Genomic DNA, 23878 nt, shown 5'->3' on the forward strand with positions numbered 1-23878 from the left:
GCTTTAATATACTGTACCTACAATTTTCTCTCATCTTTTTTTCATTTCGTGTAACTGTTATTATTTTGTATATAAATTTTCAAGTATTTACCTCCTTAAAATTTTCTTAGATTAAGGACCTGCCCGAAACGCTGCGCGTGCTAGTGGCTTTACAAGACTGTAATTACCATATTTGTATCCTCACATTCCTTATGTACATTCTTGTATATGCATAAATAAATAAAGTGCATCACACTGGTTACATGGGGGGACACTCGTTTTGTATGACGTCCGTTTCACATGACGAACATGGAACGGATTAAATTCGTTATGCGAGGTACCACTGATAAGGATGGACACCTTTTCTAAAAGAAGCCCCAAATGATGCAAATAACGACAAAACCCAATTTAGAATGGCAGCTATAACTCAATCTGGCATCCCTGGGCCATAACCCCATCTCCACTCACGGTCCCGTCCCCTTCCAGTCTCCACACACACACACACACACACACACACAAAACCACCCTGTGCCCCCCCCCTCTCCCCCCAATTTCTACATACAGTACCCCGTGCCCCCCCTAATTTCCACACACAGCACCCTGCCCAGTCTTGCTTCCTCACCCCTACACGGCCTTCCACTCTGAGTAGACAGCACTCTGGAATTGTAATCTTAGGGTCTGGGGATCAATTCCTAGCAGAGGCAAAAACAAATGGGCAGTTTGTCACCCTGGTGGGGGGCTCCTGTTTACCTAACAGTAAATAGGTACCCGAGAGTTCTCCAATTGCCATTAGGAGAGGCATATACTAGGGTACAGGGTACCTGGTAGTACCAGATTAGTCTCCCACCCCCTTTTCCTTCTCTCTGGTCAATAAAATTACCAAGCTACCTGAAGCCTACTAGCATTATGCAAGTAATGAAGAAATATGGTATATTTTTTCACTATAATGTTGGGGTTAAATGCAGAACATGAAAACATTTTTACTCTGAAAATCATTTGATAATGAAATTAGACAAATGTGACAGGCAACACCATAGGACAAGTTGCTCCACAACATTGGCACTTTAATTTAACCATCTACTTTTTAATTTATAGTAATCTGAGAAAATATCAATAGATGCACAATGCTTATGGTCAGGAATGCACCAAGGTACTTGGGTACTGTAAATGCTGCATAAAGTAAAAACCATGACAAGCTTTAGATATTAAAATTGAAAAAAAAAAAATAACTTGCTGGGATGAAGAACAGGATCATACATCTTCAAGTTTTAATGTACCTTATACTGTATACATAATACTAGAACTTTTTTAGTACAGTATATATAAGAACATTGCAACAAGACATTCTGAAGACATTTCTAATACAAGACATGACTAGTAAATATTTTTCTATAAGCATGGAGTAATTGTTTAACATGGAATCATTTAAACTGAAGACAAACACATACAACTCAAGCTAACAAAATATACAGAACTTCCTAGCAGTACAGTACATTAGTTATCCTTTTTAACACTGCTTCCACTTGCGTATCTGTTTCAAACCTTCAAATGCACTTTGCAATTCACAGCAATCTGAAACTTTTAAACATCTCATAAGCAATGTTATAGGTACTGTATATCAGTTTTCCCAAATTTATTCAGTAACATTCTTATAAGATTTTAAAAGCCTTATGATTTAAACTTCTTAAACGGGTTTCCTGAAATTCTTGCCAGCAAACTTAGCATTGGACCCAAGTTCTTCCTCGATACGGAGGATTTGGTTATATTTTGCCAAACGTTCAGAGCGGCAGGGAGCACCAGTTTTTATTTGACCAGTACACAGGCCAACAACCAGATCAGCAATGAAGCAATCTTCTGTCTCACCAGACCTATTGGAATAAAGAAGGAGAATATTAGTAAAGCACAAAACTAACATCAGGTAAAGGTTAACCAAAATGATATTAGACGTGTAGATATGTGAACGACATTCTTTGACTGGCCGAGCTGTGCAGTTACAAGAGTAAAGCAATATTAGGGGGTCTCCTCCCACACCCACTTTCTAACCATTTATCAATTTGTCATTAAATTTTCCTACACTTCCACATCTTTTTACAATATTGTGGTTATTTTTCAGAGCAAAGTGTTTGTTCGTAATTTTGTATGAGTTAAACTTGTGTTTACATTAGTACAGAAAGGCCAGGGCTTGACTTTTGATAACTTAGTCCAACAGGCTGTTGCTTGTAGCTGCCCATATATCCATTACAGCCCGTTTGGTCAGGTACTTGCAAGAATTTATCCAATTGATTGTTAAAGTCCACCTTTGTTCCGGCAATATTTCTAATGCTTACTGGGAGTATTGTATAGCCATAGACCTCTGATTTTCAGTGTTCTCTGATTGTGCCATAGGCACAAACTACTCACTGGTTCTATTCAACATTTCCTTCCATACCTTTCACTCCAGTATGTTATTTACTGTGCAAATTTGCAACTTGGCCTTCCAGTATCTTCCATGTATATATTTGATACCTCTTTCATCTCCTTTCGAGAGATGTATTGGCCCTAAGTGTATGGACCAATTACAATGTATGAATACAATAAATAACTGCCTCCCATTATTTTTAAATGGGAATTTAACCAAATGATTAATGGGGCTATATCTATTAACACTTGAATGATAGTGCCATGTTTCTAACAGTAAAAACACCAGCAAGTGCAGTAAAGGGATTTAATTCCATGTCTCAGCAGTAAGTGGCCATATTGGACAGACCAGACAGGACACGCTTGGACCCCCACTACTTGCCAGCTGAGAACTGACTTATCAAACCAAAACTTTATCTTGTTTAACCGTTAGATAAATTTTAGGTATAATTTTAATTTATGAGATTTAATCCATTCAACGAACAATTTAACTTACTAACAAAAACACAGTTCAACCAACAGAGCTGATTAAATATTCGAGTTTAAAGTCAACTTAAATCAAATTACCACTGAATAGGCCACCTCTAGATTCTGATCTAATACTTCAAATAATTAAACACACAAGTTCTTATGCACGACAACAAAACTATTTACACAGTACATTGAAGATTTATTGCCAACAAATTCCCACAACCACATTTATATAAAATCTGGACGATTAAAATTATATGATCACCATACTATGTATACTAAGTGTTTGGGCCCGCTTCTGTGGGGGGGGGGGATGCTGCCAACAAGCAGGCACACTGGTTGAGTGTACATCTGCTAAAGTATTTACTTAATTTAAATAAAACAACTTTAAACAATAGTAATTAATGGTGGAGATATGCCATTAAACTTAATACATGAAAAATTACTAAACCTTAATGTTTCTAGTACAATACTTTTGTGCTCACCTGTGGGAGACCATGGTGCCCCAGCCATTTTCTTTGGCCAGAAGGTGGGCATTGATTGATTCTGTGACTGAACCTATCTGGTTCACCTTCAACAGCAGACAGTTACAAGCTTTCTTCTCAACAGCCGTGGTAATGCGCTTAGGGTTAGTTACAGTTAAATCATCACCTACAATTTGAATGTCAGTACCAGCAGTCATCTTGGTCCAGTTATCCCAGTCATCCTACAAAACAACAAAAGGAAAAATGTAATAATAAAACCGAATATATTCTAATAAACGTGGAATGCTATATGTAAACTTAATTTGCAACATATGCTCTTATTAAAATAACATCTTACTTTACCCACCCTACCATTTTTGAACGATACCTCTAATGTCTGAAATTGAAGGCACATTTGGAAACTTATTACTCTTTAGAGTACTTATCCACAGCTATTCCAATTCCAAGCTTACTTGGGTTTGTTAAAAGTGCAAATGTACAAATAGTACAGGATAAGGTATACCACAAAGCTCATACAAAGATTTAAGACATGACTTATGACCGAGACTAGCTTATGCAGTCTAAGCTTCTCTTATGAAAGAAATCAGTAAATTTAAAAGCAATCGACATGCCATGAAAATTTTACCATAGTTAATATACAGTATCAGTTTTGGATCAAGCAAATAATTTTCACTTTTATTCACACTGCAAATTTTAACTTTCTTAGATTTCAAATAATTCACTCTTGCTTAAATATTTCAACACATTACACCATAATATTTCTGTTCAAGCTTGGCAAAATACACAAGTGTTTAGTTGTCTAATCTCAAAACTAAAAACCACCACTTAAATTATTTAATCTTTCATCACAAGACTTGTCTAATTGGTTAAGGAGCTAAAGTAAATCTTAATAGTGAAATGTAAGGTAAAGTTAAAATTTACTAGTTACTGTACCTGATCAAATGGGTCCTCAATGGAGACTATGGGAAACTCCTTGCAGAATTCCATATACAAATTCCTAAGTTGGTCACCAGAAATCTTCTGAGATCCATCATTGTTAGCAGTTTTGAAGTCAAGGTCATAAACATTATCTTGTTTGTAGAATTCTGATGCAGCCACATCCATCCCAATCTCTATCTTGCCTACATAACCAGCCTTTTTGATTGCATCTTGGATAAGGTTGAGGGCATCCTTATTATTGAGAATGTTAGGGGCAAAACCTCCCTCATCTCCAACAGCTGTTGCATCAAGACCAAAGCGAGCCTTAATGACAGCCTTCAAGTGATGATAAACTTCACTACCCATTTTCATAGCTTCAGTAAAAGTCTCTGCTCCTGTGGGTAGGATCATGAACTCTTGCATAGCTAGCTTGTTTCCAGCATGAGAGCCACCATTTATAACATTGAAAGCTGGTACAGGTAGAATCACTTCCCCATAGTTGGCAAGATTTGCAATATGCCTGTAAAGTAAACATATAAATTATAGTACTTTGGTATTATAAATAAAATCCAATAAGACTTTATAAAGACCTTACAGCCAAATTAACACTGCCCAGAAGGCTCAAATTAAATACTATACTCTATAGTCAATTCCACAAGTCTGTTTGCCTTTCTCCAATTAACATTTTGAGGTATCTGGCTTACAATTTTTACCCCTACTTATGAGGAAATTACATTTTTAAAACTACAGTACTAATGTTATAGTGTTACCAATTTTGTGTGGTTTAGCCTATCAAAAATTCAAATCACAAAATCATTATCTATGGCAAAGCTTTTTGTAGGAAGGGGCTTTGACAGCAGACAGGTTGGGTTGGGGAATGTGGGTATGGCAGGGGCTTTAGTGATGGTAGGACTAGCTTATCACAATCTACAGGGAGCAAATTTTATGCCCCACTGAACATTTTGTACCCAATGGATTTAAAACTATGCTAGCATTAGCTCTTAAATTATAGGGCAATTCCACAACCTTATATTCTGCTACCAAAAACTGAAAATTGAGCAATAAGAATGCATTTTTGAGTCATCAAAATGCGAGACATTCGGGGGACAATACTTGTTGCAAACCATAGTTTTTTTTATGTTGCAGCTTAAATGCCAATGCTGCATATTGTAACACTGGTCTGATGTGATGTGTTTATTTTCATCAAGATATATTTCCTCAGATTATGGGAAGCTGGCAAACATAAGGCATTATAAATCTATCAGTCATCTTCATGTTTTCCAGTGAGAGCATGCACACACTTTAATTGCATTCACTCCCAAGAGCCTCAAATTCCTGTACTTTTCTTTGCACGCAACATTAATTCTTTTTTGGGGGGGCCCCTGCTTTTGCATCTTCATTATCCAACACTTTAGTGCAGGATAATGGAATGTAGTCCCTGGTGCCATTTTTTTTTTAAGGCTATGCTTACTGCCTTAACTAGTTAACACTGCCATCAGGAGGGAAAGGGGGGTTACACAACTCAAACTAAGGAGTTTCCTTGCACCACTATATGTACATTTCTAATTTTTCAAGGCTAAAGGCAGAGTTTATATTACCAAAAGATTAAAAAATTAAATTTCCTATGACATCACACCTAGGGATATGAGCCAATGGGTTTGAGGATTGTTCCAGTAAGGCAAGGGTTTGATATAGTGCCAACAATTAAGTTAAGATTATTTCCCAAGACCAATACATCTTATAACTCACCTGTATAAAGGTATTCCCAATTCTGCAGCACCAGCCTTGCAGACGGCCAGAGATACGCCGAGGATAGCATTGGCACCAAGACGGCTTTTGTTTTCTGTACCATCCAGTTTGCACATAAACTCGTCACACTCTTTCTGCTGGGTCACTTTCAAGCCCTACAAAAGGTTACAGTATAAAATTAGTTTCCAAATATAAATTTTTAATATAATCAGCAATTTCAGACTTTCCTGAAAGTCCATAAACAAATCATGTGCAATGTTCAATCATGTTACCAATTTTTATGATAAATTAGCTACGTAGCAGAAACTACTGAACTACAGTACTTGTATCATGACCCATTAATTTTGTCTTAAGAGCGTCAGATGAAATGTGCACACAGTTGTAAAGTTCAGTTAGTTGTACCAACATTTCTGAAGGCAATGTACAGTTTTCATATAGTGTGATGCCATGTTAAATGATTAACAACTTTATTCATGCAGCCCTAATCCATTTATTATGGACACCATACCCATCCAATGAGTGTTTATGGGAAATGTTATGAGATACAATGGGTGCAGGAACTTAACCCACTTTTTGACCAAGTTACATATTAAAGAAAATCTCAGGCTGGGTAGTTTTAATGGATGGTTGTGATACCTTAGTGAATGCACCAGGCCAAGGAACCAAGGGCCAGCCCACAGGGGAAGTGAATTATCAGGGAAAGCACCAAGTCATCACAACTATATAGCACTATGAAGGGATTAGGATAAGGATTTGGGATGGGACGGGGTGAAGGAATGATGCCCAACTACTTGCATGGTCAGGGATTGAACGCCGACCTGCATGAAGCGAGACCGTCGCTCTACCGTCCAGCCCAAGTAGATGGGGAAGGGGGGAGCCCACAAATCTGGTGCAGCAGTGCATTCATTGGAAATGCCCACTATGCAACAAATGCCCACATTATGTAGTACCTCAACTTTACTCTTAGAATTAATCTGTTTCACCACCATGCATTACCCCTGGCACTGGTCATTGCCACAGCTCAAGTCACTTCCATGCTGCTTTATTACCCAATTATTTTCAGTTTACCCATGTGTTGCCAACTTAACTCCCAATCATGTTTGTCCTTTAAGTTATCTTCCCACATCAATAAAAGTGCAATTCATTTGCTATACATGTACAGTATTCTACTTGCGTGATTATTTAACTCATTTATTCTGCACATGTAAATAAAAGCTTAGCTTTACTTAACATGTCACTTTTAGGCAGACTAATGTTAAAGTTAGATTTACATTAACTATAAAATAAATTAATGTCCATTCTGCTTACTATATATGATGGTAATCTTTTTCCCCACAAGCCAGGCAGTTATTGTTGGATCTATTAGGCATTTCCCACCAGTGTCTAAATATTTCTGGGCACTCAGACAAAACAGCAGCAAGCAAGTGGGTTGTAAGACACTTCATTTGAGCTGTGCCAGGAACAAATGTAAGGTGAATGAAATGGTTGTATACAGTAATGAATTCCTGTATAGGAACCAGTATACATGGCCGATTCCTATACAGGAACCGGCATGTATATATTGCCACAGCCGACAGACCAATCTCATTGTGGGAGGAATAAGGGGGGGGGGGGAGAGGAGAGAGAGGGGAGAAAAAAAAGTGATCATGGTCACACTTTAGGGAGTTAAAATTACTGTAGATGTACTACACAACTAGTATATTTAACAATGAGAACTCACACTCTTTATGATCTCTGGGGCAATGATGTCATTGACGTTCTTGACAGCATTGAAGACAGACTTGCCATGATACTTTGATTTATCTCCATCTCGCATTTCCAGAGCTTCATGGATACCAGTCGATGCACCAGAGGGCACAGCTGCACGGAAAAGACCCTTGCTTGTGTAAAGATCCACTTCCACAGTGGGGTTACCACGGGAATCAAAGATGCTGCGAGCGAATACCTTTGTGATCGACATTGTGGCTGCTTGATGGAATCTGGAAGATCAATGTCAATTACAAGTCTATAAATTAATGTATATTGTTTTATTTAAAAAAAAATTCCTGCAACAAATTAATTTTACAAACTTTCATTTAATTTCATTTAAAACAATTTAGCAGATCAAATGCTAAAATAACACCACCTGCTGTTTAATCAGTTGCTATTAGTTCACCAGAACTACTGAAAAACAAGCAAGTATTGCCAAGTAAAACTTTTGCATTTCAATGATACTGATGCAAAATTTAAAAAAATCACAAATGTTATTTGTCACTAATTCAATACTGCACACCCAAGATTGTGAGAGCTTACAACTGTCCCACTGGTTGCCCACTTCTGCTGTTACGCTGCCTCACCACATGTATGCTCAACTTTCACTTTTTGTGATGGAGATTTCTTTGTGATTATGTTAACATTTCACACAAACAATGTAACAAAAGCCCAATCCATGACAGATCCAAAAACAATACACTGAATGTAATGAAATGCCTCTTGCTAAATGAGGTCCAGTGGCTCCCAGAAGCCATCTTGCCAAGATTGCGCCATGCAAATGGGACACATCAGGCCTACCATGGGTCGGAGCAAACTCCTAGCCCACCCACCACCCCACTCAAAGCTGCAGAGAGCAAGTGGCAATAAGCCACCACAGTGAATGCATCCAGAAAGTGGGTGAATCTATAAAGAAAACTGGAGGGTTAACAAAGACAAAATTCTCAAACACCAAACATCTGTGTAAATAAATCTAAGTAAACAAATCCACAAGGGCTGTGACGAGGATTCAAATCCTCGTCACAGTCCTTGTGGATTTGTTCATTTGATACATCACGCTATTGTGATTTCTGTGTGTAAATCACAGTATTCAAAATTAGGGTGAAACTCATAGTACTAAATGCCACTGCAAGGTGGCCGTGCTTTTGCGCACAACCGTCTTCCTGGCCAGTTACCGAAGACCAGCACACCAACAAACCAACTAACCTTGTAAGCAGGGAAGCTATGAATCTGGAAGCTACCAGAGCCCCACCAATGTGTGGAACCTTCCAAATCTGACAATCCAAGACAGATTTACTCCAAAGAGGCCAGATCTATCAACAAAGAGCATTTTAAATTCTGCAATAGATACTGAAAGAATTCCATGTGAACCACCAGAGGAAACGTAGGAAGATGGAAATTTCCAGAAATACCATAATTCAGATGTACTGCATGGGACCCAAAACCAAACCCGAGGGAAAGTGGCCAAATGTTATACTTGTACATATAAAATATGACATTCACCCCTCAGTTGACCAGAAGCGGGACAAACTACACCCACAGGAGAAGAGGGCTGCATGCCAGAGCATCCAACTGATTACATTGTCAATGCCAAGCCATAGCAAACCTAGCTCTCAAAGTAGCAGCTGCCCAATGCATTTTGGAAGCAGTCAGTAAATGCAGAGACCCAGAGGGAACAAACCACACAGGACACTGGGTCAGATAAGATAAGATAGGCCAACCCAACAGGCAGCAAGGGGGAGAGAAAGAATGACCATCGTCTGGTAACAAAGCCGAGGAACACCCTTCAACCTCGCAGATGGCATGTGTGGGCTCAAGCCAAACCAACCATGCTAATGACCAGTGACGGGGATTACCAGGGCCTGAAGGCAGCTGGCCAAGCAGGACACCAGACAATGAGACTACTTGCCAGAAGATATGCTAAATGCAATCCAAAACAATCAGGCTATGACTAGTGTGTGGCATGTCATGTCAGATTGTCACTGTTCAACATGCTTCCACTATACCATAAGGGGCATACTCTGGCCAACTCCTCCGTGGTCAAGAGGGCAATTTAAACGCCTCGAAAGGAAACCTGGGCAACAGTCCGATTCATACGTCAGGCTGTGAACAGCTGTGTCCAACAGCCTGGTTGACCAGACTATAAACCAAGAGGCGTGGTTAGAGGTCGGACCATGGGATCATCGATGCACAAAATCAATGCAAGGTACAACAAATACACAAGCCCCAACCAAGAGACTCGTGAATTGCCCTAAGCAAGCCTCTCCGCCCCAGTGGCAAGGCCTTTCTGGAACAAACTCACACACACACACCAGAACCTATCCCATTCAACCCTATGTGGTGGGTATTCACACATGCACACCCTAGGCAACCTGGCCATGATTTTCTGACATGCACTGCTAGAAGCACTAATTACTAAACTTTCATTATGTTAAACATGGCTAAATGAAGACCTTATCCAATTAGACAACATACCTTGTTATAAAGCCATTCATAACTTAAATACTTCGTAAGATTGATGAATTAAATAACTACATACCAGTTATTTTTCAATCTTTCCCAGAAAATGGGAAAGTAGTACAGCTATCTACAGTACAGTATTATCAAGATAACTTTACTGGCACTGTGAATCTACATTTACATACTCTATTCTCGGTTCAAACCTTTAAAATCCCTACAACTATTCGAGCTGTTTATCAACTTTATAATACCAATATAACTGCATTCTCAAAAATCTGACTAATTTAATCAGAAGCAACAAACTTAACAAATCACATTTTAGGTGGCGACTTCAAACATTGATCTCTACAAAACAGCACACAGCAGAGCGATACTCCAGCAACACTGTACCACTGCTTGTACTACACGTGGACTAACAGACCCATGCTTCTGGCATAATCACTGACAGAACTACTGATCACTATCTTACCTTCCTCATAGCAAACAAAATGCTATCAGATACCAATAAATTATTCAAATTATGCAGTAAAGCACCAAGAGGTACCCTCACAAATGCAATTAACAATACAAACTGGGAATTTTTATTAAATACACATGACACATTAACTGACATCTTCCTTAGCAAAACATTAAGCCTCTACTGTACAACACACACTATCCTCTTTTCACTAAGTGACTGCCGAAAGGTTAAACAGTCCCTGGCCACTTACCATCTATAAACTAATTCGCTACAACTCCATTTTCATTTGTGTCCCGGATTACTGTAAGTGGGATTAACCAGCTACACTGCACCCTTCCTGGGTGATAACTTTTTAGGTACAGGTAACTGGTTAATCGCCTAAAATATCCTCACACACACCCTCGTACATTGTTATTCTTATTGGCCTTGCCTACTTTACTATATGATTTGGGTTTACTGGATACCACTCCTGGTATCATTTAGCAGGCATTCCACTTCTGGCCGTAGTCTTAGTATACACAGTCTAGTTAACTTCTGTAACTCATAACCCATAATTAAGACTGATTAATGTATACTTCAGGAATAAATTCACACTGCACAAACGAGTTACAAGAATGTATATGATTGCTAGATACATGCAAGTAACCAAGCTATAAATTGTAATTAATAAAATAATTTAATAAGAGTCCCAATCCAATGCAGTTTTCTTCCAAGCATAAATTCTTTGTTACAAAGTGCCTAACAATACATTTATGGACCTTCCCAAAACACTATGCATGTTAGTGACTGCAAGAATGTACCAATCACCATTGCACAACCCACTGTATTTAAATAAAAACCGAGCCACCTACTGACCTTATCAAGGATACAACCTACAACAGCTAACTCCAAGATACCTATTCATTCCAAGGTGAAGAGAACTTATAAAAGAACAAGGGAAACGGCCAAATGTCTGTCCTGCCGCACGAATCTGAACGTAAACCTTAGATAATTTATTATGCACCCAATACCCATCCTGCGAGTGGCAGTTGGTAAAACTTGAGGCACATAACTGGTTCAAGCACTTTACCCCAGAACTAGTTTAAATTAAGAAAAGGAAACCAGGTAAGTTATAAGCGCCGGCCAACACCACCAGTATGGCTGCCGTCCCCGGGTACGGTCAAATCACACTGACGTTTCCACAAAAGATAGTTTTCCACTTTATAAAACCATATATAATGCAGAATTGGGTGGTTTTTATAATCAGCTGACTAACAATTTTGTATGTGAAGTCATGTATCTCTTGTGATGATTGACCTGCGCGCGAGGCTCCACCTTGGCCGACTAAGGACGTCTGAAGGTCACCTTCCCAAACCTTCAGTCTTCACAGACTGCCACAGTCTAGCCCTTGTAATTTTTAGTGAAACCATATTCAGCATAATTCGATGGACTATGTATACTATATAAACGCATTAAAAAAAGTGCTTCCTAAATATTTAGTAAAAATTTTAAATAAAGCACAGTAAAACCTTGATTCAATATTTGACAGTTAAGCAGTATAAAACAAAAGAATCGTATGGACATATCGGAGGCCGTAATACATTTCCGACAGCAAACATTCCAACGCATAAATTTATCGCCGGCTGACGTTGCCGTCATCACGTACTGAAGTTACATACACACTGCTTCACTACACTCCGATACATACAATTAAACCTAGCAGCTTTATGTAAAATTATACGTCTTACTTGCTGGTAAATGTTATAATAATAAACCTGAAAGTAAAACACCTCAAGAGAACACTACACTCACCCACCTCGGGTCTCCAACTGGCGAGGATCGACCGTTGTCGAGGGCTTTTGTGGGCCAGCGCTGCTCGAGCGCCCTCTGCCAACTTGACTACTACTGAACCTTACGACTACCCGGCATAAAGTCCATATTTACACGAGGCCAGCGCATGCGCCCTAACCTTAAGGCCTAGCAACGATGGGAAACCAAGGCAAAGCTTGCTACCTTCCTGCGCCAAGGTCATGGCAAAGTGACAGGCAATGACCTCTGCATTTGGCACACCGCCACTGCACTACTTTTGGCCCCACTATCCCTAGCGCCACGCCCACCACACGCCCAACCTAGTCACATTTAACTTTAACTATTAGCATTCAGTCCGTGATACCGATGGATTAAAAACGGAATCTGAATTTGTTCATTGAGAACATGCAGTATTACGCCATTGATTATAAAGAGCTCATGTGTTACCCAAAGGGCATGCCCTTATAAATTACAACTTAGGATTGCTTATCTCCGCGCTAACCGGCTTGGCTTCGCCGGAACCCCGCCCATCACCCGGCTCAACTTTATGTTCAACTCTTATATTGAGTTGGACAATCTACTTCAGGACGGACCGAAAGGTCGTCGTCTGTTCACCTTCTGGTACTCATCTAGTTGTGTTTGCGGGGGGGGGGGGGGAGCTCTGGCTCTTTGGTCTCGCCTCGACTGTCAATCAACTGATGACTCAACGACTGACTAGTGTGTGGTCTGGTCAACATACTTCAGCCACGTTATTGTGTCTCATCGCCTGAAACTCTTATATTGCTTGTCCCAACCACTTGGGCTGGACGGTAGAGCGACGGTCTCGCTTCATGCAGGTCTGCGTTCAATCCTCGATTGTCCAAGTGGTTGGGCACCATTCCTTTCCCACCGTCTCGACCCAAATCCTTATCCTGACCCCTTCTAAGTGCTATATAGTCGTAATGGCTCTGTTACTTTACCCTAATGATTCACTCCCTCTTGTATTGCTTGCCACTTTTTTTTATCTGAATTTTTGTGCACATGTACACACGTTCATCATATATACTCTTTCAATGTTTCTGTATACAAGTAGCTTGTCTCATCATTTACACATGCAATGTAGTGTTACACACACACATGTAAGTGGGTAATTATTGGTAATTAGTAATGTTAATTATTTAAGATTAATGGTGCGTAGGCGATATGCATCCTTCGTTATTACTGCTAAGTGCACTATTTACAATTCTAGGATGAATTCTCTAATTGTATACTTTATTTACGTGCTACTATATTTGGATGCATGTGCCCCTACTTACGTGGAATAGGTATACAAGTATAGTTATTAAGGTCTCGTAACATGTATTTCTGCACATGCAAACCATAGGTTGCAACCTGCTAGCAACCGCGAAGCTGCAAAAACTTCCAGCAGTTTCAGTTGCAAATTACTAATAACCGCAGTTGCAACAATTTCATGCAACTTGCCGTTGCAAACATTTATTAATATTTAAAATTAATAAAATCTTATATTGCCTATGGTGTTTTGTTTCGCCCGACGCACAAAAATATGATGCCGACTAGGAATATTTTATCTAACAATAAATCCAACTGAAATCTACACAGCTTTTTCATTTATCAGTATTGACCAATCGCCATATAAAGTCACGTAGAATATTGAGGAGTCGACAAATAAAATTCGAGCACTAGGGGGGGGGGGGGGGACAGGTGGAAGTCGAGTACCCAAACGAGCCATAGACATAAGAGCTTTTTTTTTAGTGTCGTAGTAGTTAACAAATAGAAATGTATTAGGAAGTGATCTGGTGGAGGCCGACTTCATAGTTTGAGGGAGGGAACTATCAGGAGAAAGCGCCAAGCCATTTCGACTACATAGCACTTTGAAGGGATAAGGATGCGAAATGGGCCGGAGAGGCATGGTGCCCAACCACTTTGACGGTCGGGGATTGAATGCCGATCTGCATGAAGCGAGACAGTCGCTCTACCGCCCAGTCGAAGTGGTTGCTCATAGTTTCAATTGTAGATATAAGAGTCCAATAGGATCAGTAATCTGTACACCAGTTGATTGACAGTCGAGAGGCGGAACCAAAGCTCAATCTCCGCAAGCACAACTAGGTGAGTACAGATAAGTAAGTTTTATGATATACAAAATGAAATTCAACTTAAATAACTCGGCCCTGGAACTAGTTAGGTTATTTGTGCGTCCAAGTTATTAATCATATTTATGAAACTCAAGTTTCAGATTTTCCTGCAACATTCACAGAAGTAACAATTAAATGACTGTAGCTAGTCTATTCTTACTGCATCAGAAGCCAATTCCGTATATTAACAGCTGTCCAGCTATGTCAGAGAATCATTAAAATGAAGGTGAAGCAGCACTCAAATTTTTAGGAGCAAAGGAGACTGCAGTTCCTGGGGCCCAAGTGGTAAAACACCCGCCCCGCGCTTCGCAAGCGATTTGGTCTGGGTTAGTATCCCCGCCGGGGAGGATTGACTATGCGCCATACCTTAACTGCACGCCTCTGTTCACTTAGCAGTGAATGGATGCCCGATTGTTAAACTATTTAGCGGGCCGTATTCAGGGGAAAATTAGGATGAAGGACCTGCCCGAAACGCTATGCATGCTTTACAAGAATGTAAGAACTCAAATAATAAAATAAAATTATGCCTGCGCATTTCTCTAGTGCTCTGGAATCTGAGCACTAGTACAGAGTCATCAGTCTAGGCCGGGTGCACGTAGGTCTACCGAGGGCATAAATAGGGCTGCCCAAGGCAGGCCTATTTATGCCCTCCACGGGAACGGAACCAGGAATCCACGGGAACACGGACCAGGAAACTTAGTTGCTCTTACTAGCAAACCCTTCCATGTGTCATTCTCAGGGTCATTGGTGGGAGGGGGGCGGGGTTGCCCTGCTGGACCCCACCCGCAGCATTCATACCTCTAGTGGGCTCCCTACATTACACTAAGCTCTAAGCTTTAGGAATATTCCTGTGGTTTATTTTACATATTATATTTAAGTTTTATAACTTACATCTTATTACCTGTTGCATTAAATACTGTAAATTAGACTAGTTCCCCGTGAAGGCTAACTAGTTATGCATCATTTACAGGCTATACATTACCATTTAGTACAGTTAATTCAATTATATTGTCACTTGGTGTAAGCCTTATAATTTAATTATCTACTTTTAACTATATTACTAAATTTTAATTTTATATATTTAGCCCAGTACGAGTATCATTCGCCTTCCAAAAATACGTAGATATATATCTGCTTTGTACCATTACAATACGATACCATTAATAATAGGACCCGTCCTCCTAATAGAGCGCCGCATTTTGACAAAAGGCCAAAATTCCTCGTACTAGAAAATTGAAGTGGCTCGCGAAATTGGCACTCCCGTTTTCTGTTTTAGGTCTTCTGGTAGGTTAGGAGGTACGACAGTTTCTTGACGTTGGGAAACATTAGGAGGTCGAGCTGAACAATATTCATGTAAGAAGTGTCTGCGTGAACTAAATGCCACAACGCTCGACTGTCTGCTTGGTATTTACGGCAGACTAAAGCATGCCTGGTTTTATCCAGTTCATCCAGCGGCTGGCCAAGATCAATATACTGAACTGCACCTCTTCAGACATGCTTAATACGACCCACTGGAATAGCAGCCCAACTTTTATTAGCTCTTCTGCATTGTGCGAAAATTGTAAAATATAAATCTTTAAAGAAATCTTTCCTACCATCCATTTATTTAACAAATCTAATTTAATAAGCAAGATTTATTTTGAAGTGTGACTAAACATTACGGATTACGGGCACACCATAGCCCGTGCTGCACGGGGGTTGTACTCCCGAGTAGATAAATCTAAAACTACAAACACTTATCCATATTCAAGCCTAATTCAGTGTGGAAGCACCAGTAGACAGCAGCCGGTTCGGCGAGCCACCTTGGTCATGATCAATATGTCTCCCAGCACAGACCGCTCGCCTACCGGTTACTGGGCAGACTGCCCTGGAGATCATCCATTGCGTCACAACCAGTTAGCACAACGTTAATGGTGGTAGTGTGATTAGTGGGCGATTCAAAGTGATTCAAATATTCAATTTGAATATAAATTTGTTCAAATGATAATAGCTTATTTACCTCATTTTTTCAAACTAATTACAGCTGTTTGGAAAATCATGCAGTCTGCTGCATTACTGATGCACCAACTATCAACCCTTTAATTAACCTAAGGAACTGCAATCGTTTAATCAACACTTCATTTGCCAGGTAAAACCCTCACTATACAAAATCTGTTTAGTATTAGAATTATGCAAGTATGCAAGGCTAATTTATGAATAATTTTACGTGACATGCAGCAGTAAGCAAACATGCTTCAGCGGATCAAAAAAAAAAAATTTTGTGCAATTCATATGCATCCTTTTCCTTTCACTTATTCATCATTAACTGAAACTGCATATTAAAAAGGTTAGATAAATGAAAGATATACTTTCTCCGATTAAATACGATATCAAGACGGACGTTAGTTCAGTTGCTATCCACACCCTTGAGAGGTAGTCGAGGAGCCCCAGTAGTTCCCCTCCCCCTATTCTCTAGGACATTAAAGCATAGGTTTTAGGTTTATCTAGCCCCTGATCGTCTCCAGGATACATATTTACTGTCATGTGAACAATCCATCAGATGCAAGGAAACGTACGTGCCCAAAGCGTGAGGTAAAACACGGACCACACAGACATTAGCAGAGTGCGCCGGCTACGTCAGGATAGGGCTACGGCAGGGCAGAGCTACGGCAGGGCAGAGCTACGGCAGGGCAGGGCTACGGCAGGGCAGAGCTACGGCAGGGCAGGGCTACGGCAGGGCAGGGCTACGGCAGGGCAGGGCTACGGCAGGGCAGGGCTACGGCAGGGCAGGGCTACGGCAGGGCAGGGCTACGGCAGGGCAGGGCTAGGGCAGGGCTACGGCAGGGCAGGGCTACGGCAGGGCAGAGCTACGGCAGGGCAGGGCTACGTCCCTCATTTGTGTTCATCACGATAGAGTTGACGTTGGGATGACGTCATTGTAGTATGTAGTGACGTTATTAAATTGGCACAATAACAGCTGATAAGAGTTGAATAATACATAAACTAAAAAATGTACTTTTTAGTCAAGGTCAAGATGTGTAACGTTTGCCGGGCCACCCACAGCTGATAGTAGGAGGGTGGCCGCCCACACTCCCATGGTGCTCACACCACCCACGCTCGGCTCTTTAATTACATCCATTAAAATTTCTCACATTGATTTATTCTCTCACATTCCCATTACCAACAAAACGGAATATAAACTAAAGCGCCCCCCCCCCATTATCAAGCGTTTCCTTTTGAGATATATACAAGAGTTGTTACATTCTTGTACAGCCACTAGTACGCGTAGCGTTTCGGGCAGGTCCCTGGAATACGATCCCCTGCCGCGAAGAATCGTTTTTTCATCCAAGTACACATTTTACTGTTGCGTTAAACAGAGGCTACAGTTAAGGAATTGCGCCCAGTAAATCCTCCCCGGCCAGGATACGAACCCATGACATAGCGCTCGCGGAACGCCAGGCGAGTGTCTTACCACTACACCACGGAGACTGTTCATTTTTATAGGACATTTTTTTTTTAAATATAGCAAATGTTGCAACATGCAACCTGGTAAACAAATCCTGATATAATGCCCCGTCCCCAGCGACCCTCACTTGTAACGTGAGCCATTGATCCATTAGCCATTGTGGAAGACTCGTCAAGGTATGTGTGGACTATTCCAAGTGTTACAGGCTCCCATTTGTCTGGCAGATGGTTAAAGCTACATCAGCAGAGGCAAGGATCGTTGGTTTATAGGTACCGTGCACTAGTAGCGCCCAAGAGCCCCTAACCAAGACAAAATATAGAGTATGGTGGACGTACCGTCGCCGCTCAGGATGGTCTCGCCGGCTGAGTGGGGCCGCCGCCCGCGCGTCACGTCCCTCGACCTTTTCAAATGACAACCAATGAGAAACTATCATGGGGAAAATAATTTGTGTTTTAGGTTATATCAAATATACCATCTTATAAAACTACATTTATTATAAATCTTATTTTTATTTTAAAATATAAAGCCACTTATTTTCTTCAATGTGAGAGATTTCTATCCACGTTATTTATTCAGTGCTCTCCGGCGCACACAGCTCTTGAGTTGCTATGTAGTACAAATTCAATTAATATTCTTAACAAAAATATATGAGTTTTCAGCATAATTGATTAAAACATAAATTTACGACCCAGTTTGTGTCACCAATGCCTATGTAAAGTATTCCAAATGTGTTTTTCTTTTTATTAACAAGCCTGTGTATTACCAAAGAGCCAAAGCTCAACCCCCGTAAGCACAACTAGGTGAGTACAGCGCTGGTGTACACAGGGTGGGGCTTACTGTACACACGTTTTTTTTTTTTTTTGTCGGGGCCTCGCGGCTGAGTGGACAGCGCTCGGGGGTCGTAGTCCTAAGGGCCCGTGTTCGATTCCAGGCTGATGCAGAAACAAATGGGCAGTTTCTTTCACCCCTGATGCTCCTATTCGCCTAGCAGTAAATAGGTACCTGGAGTTAAACAGCTACTACTGGCTGCTTCATGGGGATGTATTTACTATTTGCCACTGTAGTATTTACTATTTGTAGCTCTTAGCCTTTCTAACAGACGTATTTGTTCTCTATTATGTCTACTACAGATATTTCTCTCTAACACACACACATCCACAGGTCTGTGGCTTAGTGGTCAGCGCTAGGGACTCGTAATCCTAGCGTGCGGGTTCGATCCCCGGCGATCGCAGACAACAAATGGGCAGAGTTTCTTTCATAAGAACAAAGGTAACTGCAGAAGGCCTATTGGCCCATACGAGGCAGCTCCTATCTATAACCACCCAATCCCACTCATATACATGTCCAACCCGCGCTTGAAACAATCGAGGGACCCCACCTCCACCACGTTACGCGGTAATTGGTTCCACAAATCTCGAATCTATAATAGCAAATAAAATTCGTCTTCATCTTGAAAAACATAAATTAATAATTGAGTCGCAACATGGTTTTATAAATGGCCGTTCATGTTTAACAAATTTGTTATCTTTTTATTCTAGCATTGTTGAGGCAGTTGATAGTGGTAAGGATTGCGATGTTGTATACCTTGACTTTAGCAAAGCTTTTGATACAGTGCCACATGAAAGACTGATTAAAAAAATAGAGTCTCATGGTATTGGGGGTGCTATATTAAGCTGGATTAGGGCATGGCTATACCAAAGGAAACAGAGAGTTAGTATAAATGGAATCAAGTCAGAGTGGGAAAATGTTGTAAGTGGAGTGCCTCAAGGCTCTGTCCTGGGACCTCTGTTGTTTATAATATATATAAATGATTTAGATTCAGGTTTGAGTAGCAACATTTGCAAATTTGCCGATGATACGAAAATCGGTAGGGAAATTAATTCGGAGGAGGACTCACTATCACTTCAAGTTGATCTAGATAGGGTTTTGAAATGGTCAAAGGATTGGCAGATGCAGTTTAATGCTGATAAATGTAAAGTTCTGAGGTTAGGTAATGATGATAGAGTTACAAGATACGAGCTAGATGGTGTTGTGATTGCGAAGTCGGATTGCGAAAGGGATCTGGGAGTTATGATTAGTAAGAATTTAAAACAAAAGGATCAATGCATAAATGTTCGTAATAAGGCAAATCGGACACTTGGATTTATTAATCGCAGCGTTAGTAACAAGACACCTGGTGTGGTTCTCAAGCTATATCTTGCTCTAGTTAGGCCCCATTTAGATTATGCAGTTCAGTTTTGGTCGCCATATTATAGAATGGATATAAATTCACTTGAACGTGTCCAGCGTAGGATGACTAAGTTAATTCCCCAAATTAGAAATCTTTCATATGAAGAAAGATTAACAAAGCTTAAGTTGCATTCACTGGAAAGGCGAAGAGTTAGGGGTGACATGATAGAGGTTTACAAGTGGATGAATGGACATAACCGGGGGGATATTAATAGGGTATTAAAAGTATCAACACAGGACAGAACACGAAACAATGGATATAAATTGGATAAGTTTAGATTTAGGAAAGACTTGGGTAAATACTGGTTCAGTAACAGGGTTGTTGATTTGTGGAACCAATTGCCGCGTAACATTGTGGAGGTGGGGTCCCTCGATTGTTTCAAGCACGGGTTGGACAAGTATATGAGTGGGATTGGGTGGTTATAGAATAGGAGCTGCCTCGTATGGGCCAATAGGCCTTCTGCAGTTACCTTTGTTCTTATGTTCTTATGTTCTTAAATCAACAACCCTGTTACCGAACCAGTATTTACCCAAGTCTTTCCTAAATCTAAACTTATCCAATTTATACCCATTGTTTCGTGTTCTGTCTTGAGTTGATACTTTTAATACCCTATTAATATCCCCCTTGTTATGTCCATTCATCCACTTGTAAACTTCTATCATGTCACCCCTAACTCTTCGTCTTTCCAGTGAATGCAATTTACATAAGAACATAAGAACATAAGAACAAAGGTAACTGCAGAAGGCCTATTGGCCCATTCGAGGCAGCTCCTATTCTATAACCACCCAATCCCACTCATATACTTGTCCAACCCGCGCTTGAAACAATCGAGGGACCCCACCTCCACCACGTTACGCGGCAATTGGTTCCACAAATCAACAACCCTGTTACTGAACCAGTATTTACCCAAGTCTTTCCTAAATCTAAACTTATCCAATTTATACCCATTATTTCGTGTTCTGTCCTGTGTTGATACTTTTAATACCCTATTAATATCCCCCTTGTTATGTCCATTCACCCACTTGTAAACCTCTATCATGTCGCCCCTAACTCTTCGCCTTTCCAGTGAATGCAACTTAAGCTTTGTTAATCTTTCTTCATATGAAAGATTTCTAATTTGGGGAATTAACTTAGTCATCCTACGCTGGACACGTTCAAGTGAATTTATATCCATTCTATAATATGGCGACCAAAACTGAACTGCATAATCTAAATGGGGCCTAACTAGAGCAAGATATAGCTTGAGAACCACACCAGGTGTCTTGTTACTAACGCTGCGATTAATAAATCCAAGTGTCCGATTTGCCTTATTACGAACATTTATGCATTGATCCTTTTGTTTTAAATTCTTACTAATCATAACTCCCAGATCCCTTTCGCAATCCGACTTCGCAATCTCAACACCATCTAGCTCGTATCTTGTAACTCTATCATCATTACCTAACCTCAGAACTTTACATTTATCAGCATTAAACTGCATCTGCCAATCCTTTGACCATTTCAAAACCCTATCTAGATCAACTTGAAGTGATAGTGAGTCCTCCTCCGAATTAATTTCCCTACCGATTTTCGTATCATCGGCAAATTTGCAAATGTTGCTACTCAAACCTGAATCTAAATCATTTATATATATAATAAACAACAGAGGTCCCAGGACAGAGCCTTGAGGCACTCCGCTTACAACATTTTCCCACTCTGACTTGATTCCATTTATACTAACTCTCTGTTTCCTTTGGTATAGCCATGCCCTAATCCAGCTTAATATAGCACCCCCAATACCATGAGACTCTATCTTTTTAATCAGTCTTTCATGTGGCACTGTATCAAAAGCTTTGCTAAAGTCAAGGTATACAACATCGCAATCCTTACCACTATCAACTGCCTCAACAATGCTAGAATAAAAAGATAACAAATTTGTTAAACATGAACGGCCATTTATAAAACCATGTTGAGACTCAATTATTAATTTATGTTTTTCAAGATGAAGACGAATTTTATTTGCTATTATAGATTCGAGTAACTTTCCCACAATAGACGTTAGGCTAATTGGTCGATAGTTAGACGCAAGTGATCTATCTCCTTTCTTAAAAACTGGTATCACATTAGCAACTTTCCAAAACTCTGGCACTCTGCCTGACTCTATTGATTTATTAAATATGGTTGACAGTGGGTCACAAAGCTCCTCTTTGCATTCTTTAAGCACCCTGGCAAACACTTCATCCGGCCCTGGGGATTTGTTTGGTTTGAGTCCTCCCTGGTAACTGCTATACTCGTCAACCTGTCCTCGTCCCCACCCACATAGACTTGTTCAGCTGAAGGCATATTGTTAAGTTCCTCTTTAGTAAATACAGATACAAAATATTTATTAAAAATACTACTCATCTCTTCATCACTATCTGTTATTTGACCTGTATCAGTTTTTAATGGACCTATCCTTTCCCTAGTCTTAGTACGATATAACTGAAAAAACCCTTTAGGATTTGTCTTTGCTTGCCCTGCTATGCGAACTTCATAGTTTCTTTTTGCTTTCCTTATCTCTTTTTTAACATTTCTAACCAGTTGTACGAATTCCTGTTCTAAAGTGACCTCCCCATTTTTAATCCTTTTGTACCAAGCTCTCTTTTTACCTATAAGGTTCTTCAAATTCTTTGTTATCCACTTTGGGTCATTAGTATTCGATCTATTCAATTTGTATGGTATACTACGTTCCTGTGCTTTGTTTAGAATATTCTTAAATAAGTTATATATTGAATCCACATCGAAATCCCCATTTAAGTCACCTATCGCTGGGTTCATGTCTCGCTCCAAGACCGGCCCACACCCCATACCCAAGACTTTCCAATCAATTTGACCCAAAAAATTTCTTAGGCTATTAAAATCAGCTTTTCGAAAATCTGGCACTTTAACAGAATTTTCTCCTACTGGTCTATTCCATTCTATGCTAAATCTGATTTCTTTGTGATCACTGTTCCCTAGCTCACTCCCTATTTCGATGTCATTAATTTGCGTTTCCCTGTTAGTTAACACTAAATCTAAAATATTATTTTCCCGTGTTGGTTCCTTAATGTGTTGCGTAAGAAAGCAATCGTCAATTAATTCTAGAAAATCTTCTGCTTCACTATTCCCTGTTTTGTTCAACCAGTTTATTCCGCTAAAATTAAAGTCACCCATGACATAAATACTGTAAGATCTAGATGCTCTAGATATTTCATCCCATAGGTGCTTTGCTTCCATTCTGTCTAAATTTGGTGGCCTATATATTACTCCTATTATAATATTATTAGCTTTTTCGTTTAATTCTATCCAAATAGTTTCTGTGTGTGGCTCTGTTTTGATTCCCTCTTTGAGACTACATTTCAAATTGTCCCTAACATATATGGCTACTCCACCTCCTCGTCTAATATATCTATCTGTGTGAAATAGTTTAAATCCGTATATTTGATATTCAGCTAATAGTTCTCTATTTTCTACATTTAAGCTTTATTAATCTTTCTTCATATGAAAGACTTCTAATTTGGGGAATTAACTTTGTCATCCTACGCTGGACACGTTCAAGTGAATTTATATATAGTACGGCGACGGCGAGGGCATGCAGTGTCCTGAAATGCCGAGAGC

General features: G+C 40.0%; 1 protein-coding gene across 7 annotated transcripts; it reads right to left on the reverse strand.

Annotated features, from left to right (window-relative positions):
- Nucleotides 1-1235: 1235 nt before the first annotated feature.
- On the reverse strand, nucleotides 1236-18481 carry LOC138349481 (enolase). Of its 7 annotated transcripts, none has more exons than XM_069311668.1 (6): nucleotides 18369-18481; nucleotides 7720-7978; nucleotides 6000-6154; nucleotides 4266-4770; nucleotides 3333-3553; nucleotides 1236-1847 (listed from the first exon to the last, which is right to left on the reverse strand). In XM_069311668.1, exons 1-6 carry the CDS (start codon nucleotides 18464-18466, stop codon nucleotides 1664-1666), a joined length of 1422 nt encoding a protein of 473 aa, XP_069167769.1. In that variant the 5' UTR covers nucleotides 18467-18481; the 3' UTR covers nucleotides 1236-1663. The 7 variants fall into 7 exon arrangements, with proteins under 7 accessions (XP_069167769.1, XP_069167772.1, XP_069167775.1 ...); XM_069311671.1 differs by lacking the exon at nucleotides 18369-18481 and adding an exon at nucleotides 12464-12772; XM_069311674.1 differs by lacking the exon at nucleotides 18369-18481 and adding an exon at nucleotides 12460-12543.
- Between the last annotated feature and the right edge of the window lie 5397 nt (nucleotides 18482-23878).

The sequence above is a fragment of the Procambarus clarkii genome, chromosome 70 (genome assembly GCF_040958095.1).
Source record: "Procambarus clarkii isolate CNS0578487 chromosome 70, FALCON_Pclarkii_2.0, whole genome shotgun sequence".
Classification (NCBI taxonomy): Eukaryota; Metazoa; Arthropoda; class Malacostraca; order Decapoda; family Cambaridae; genus Procambarus; species Procambarus clarkii.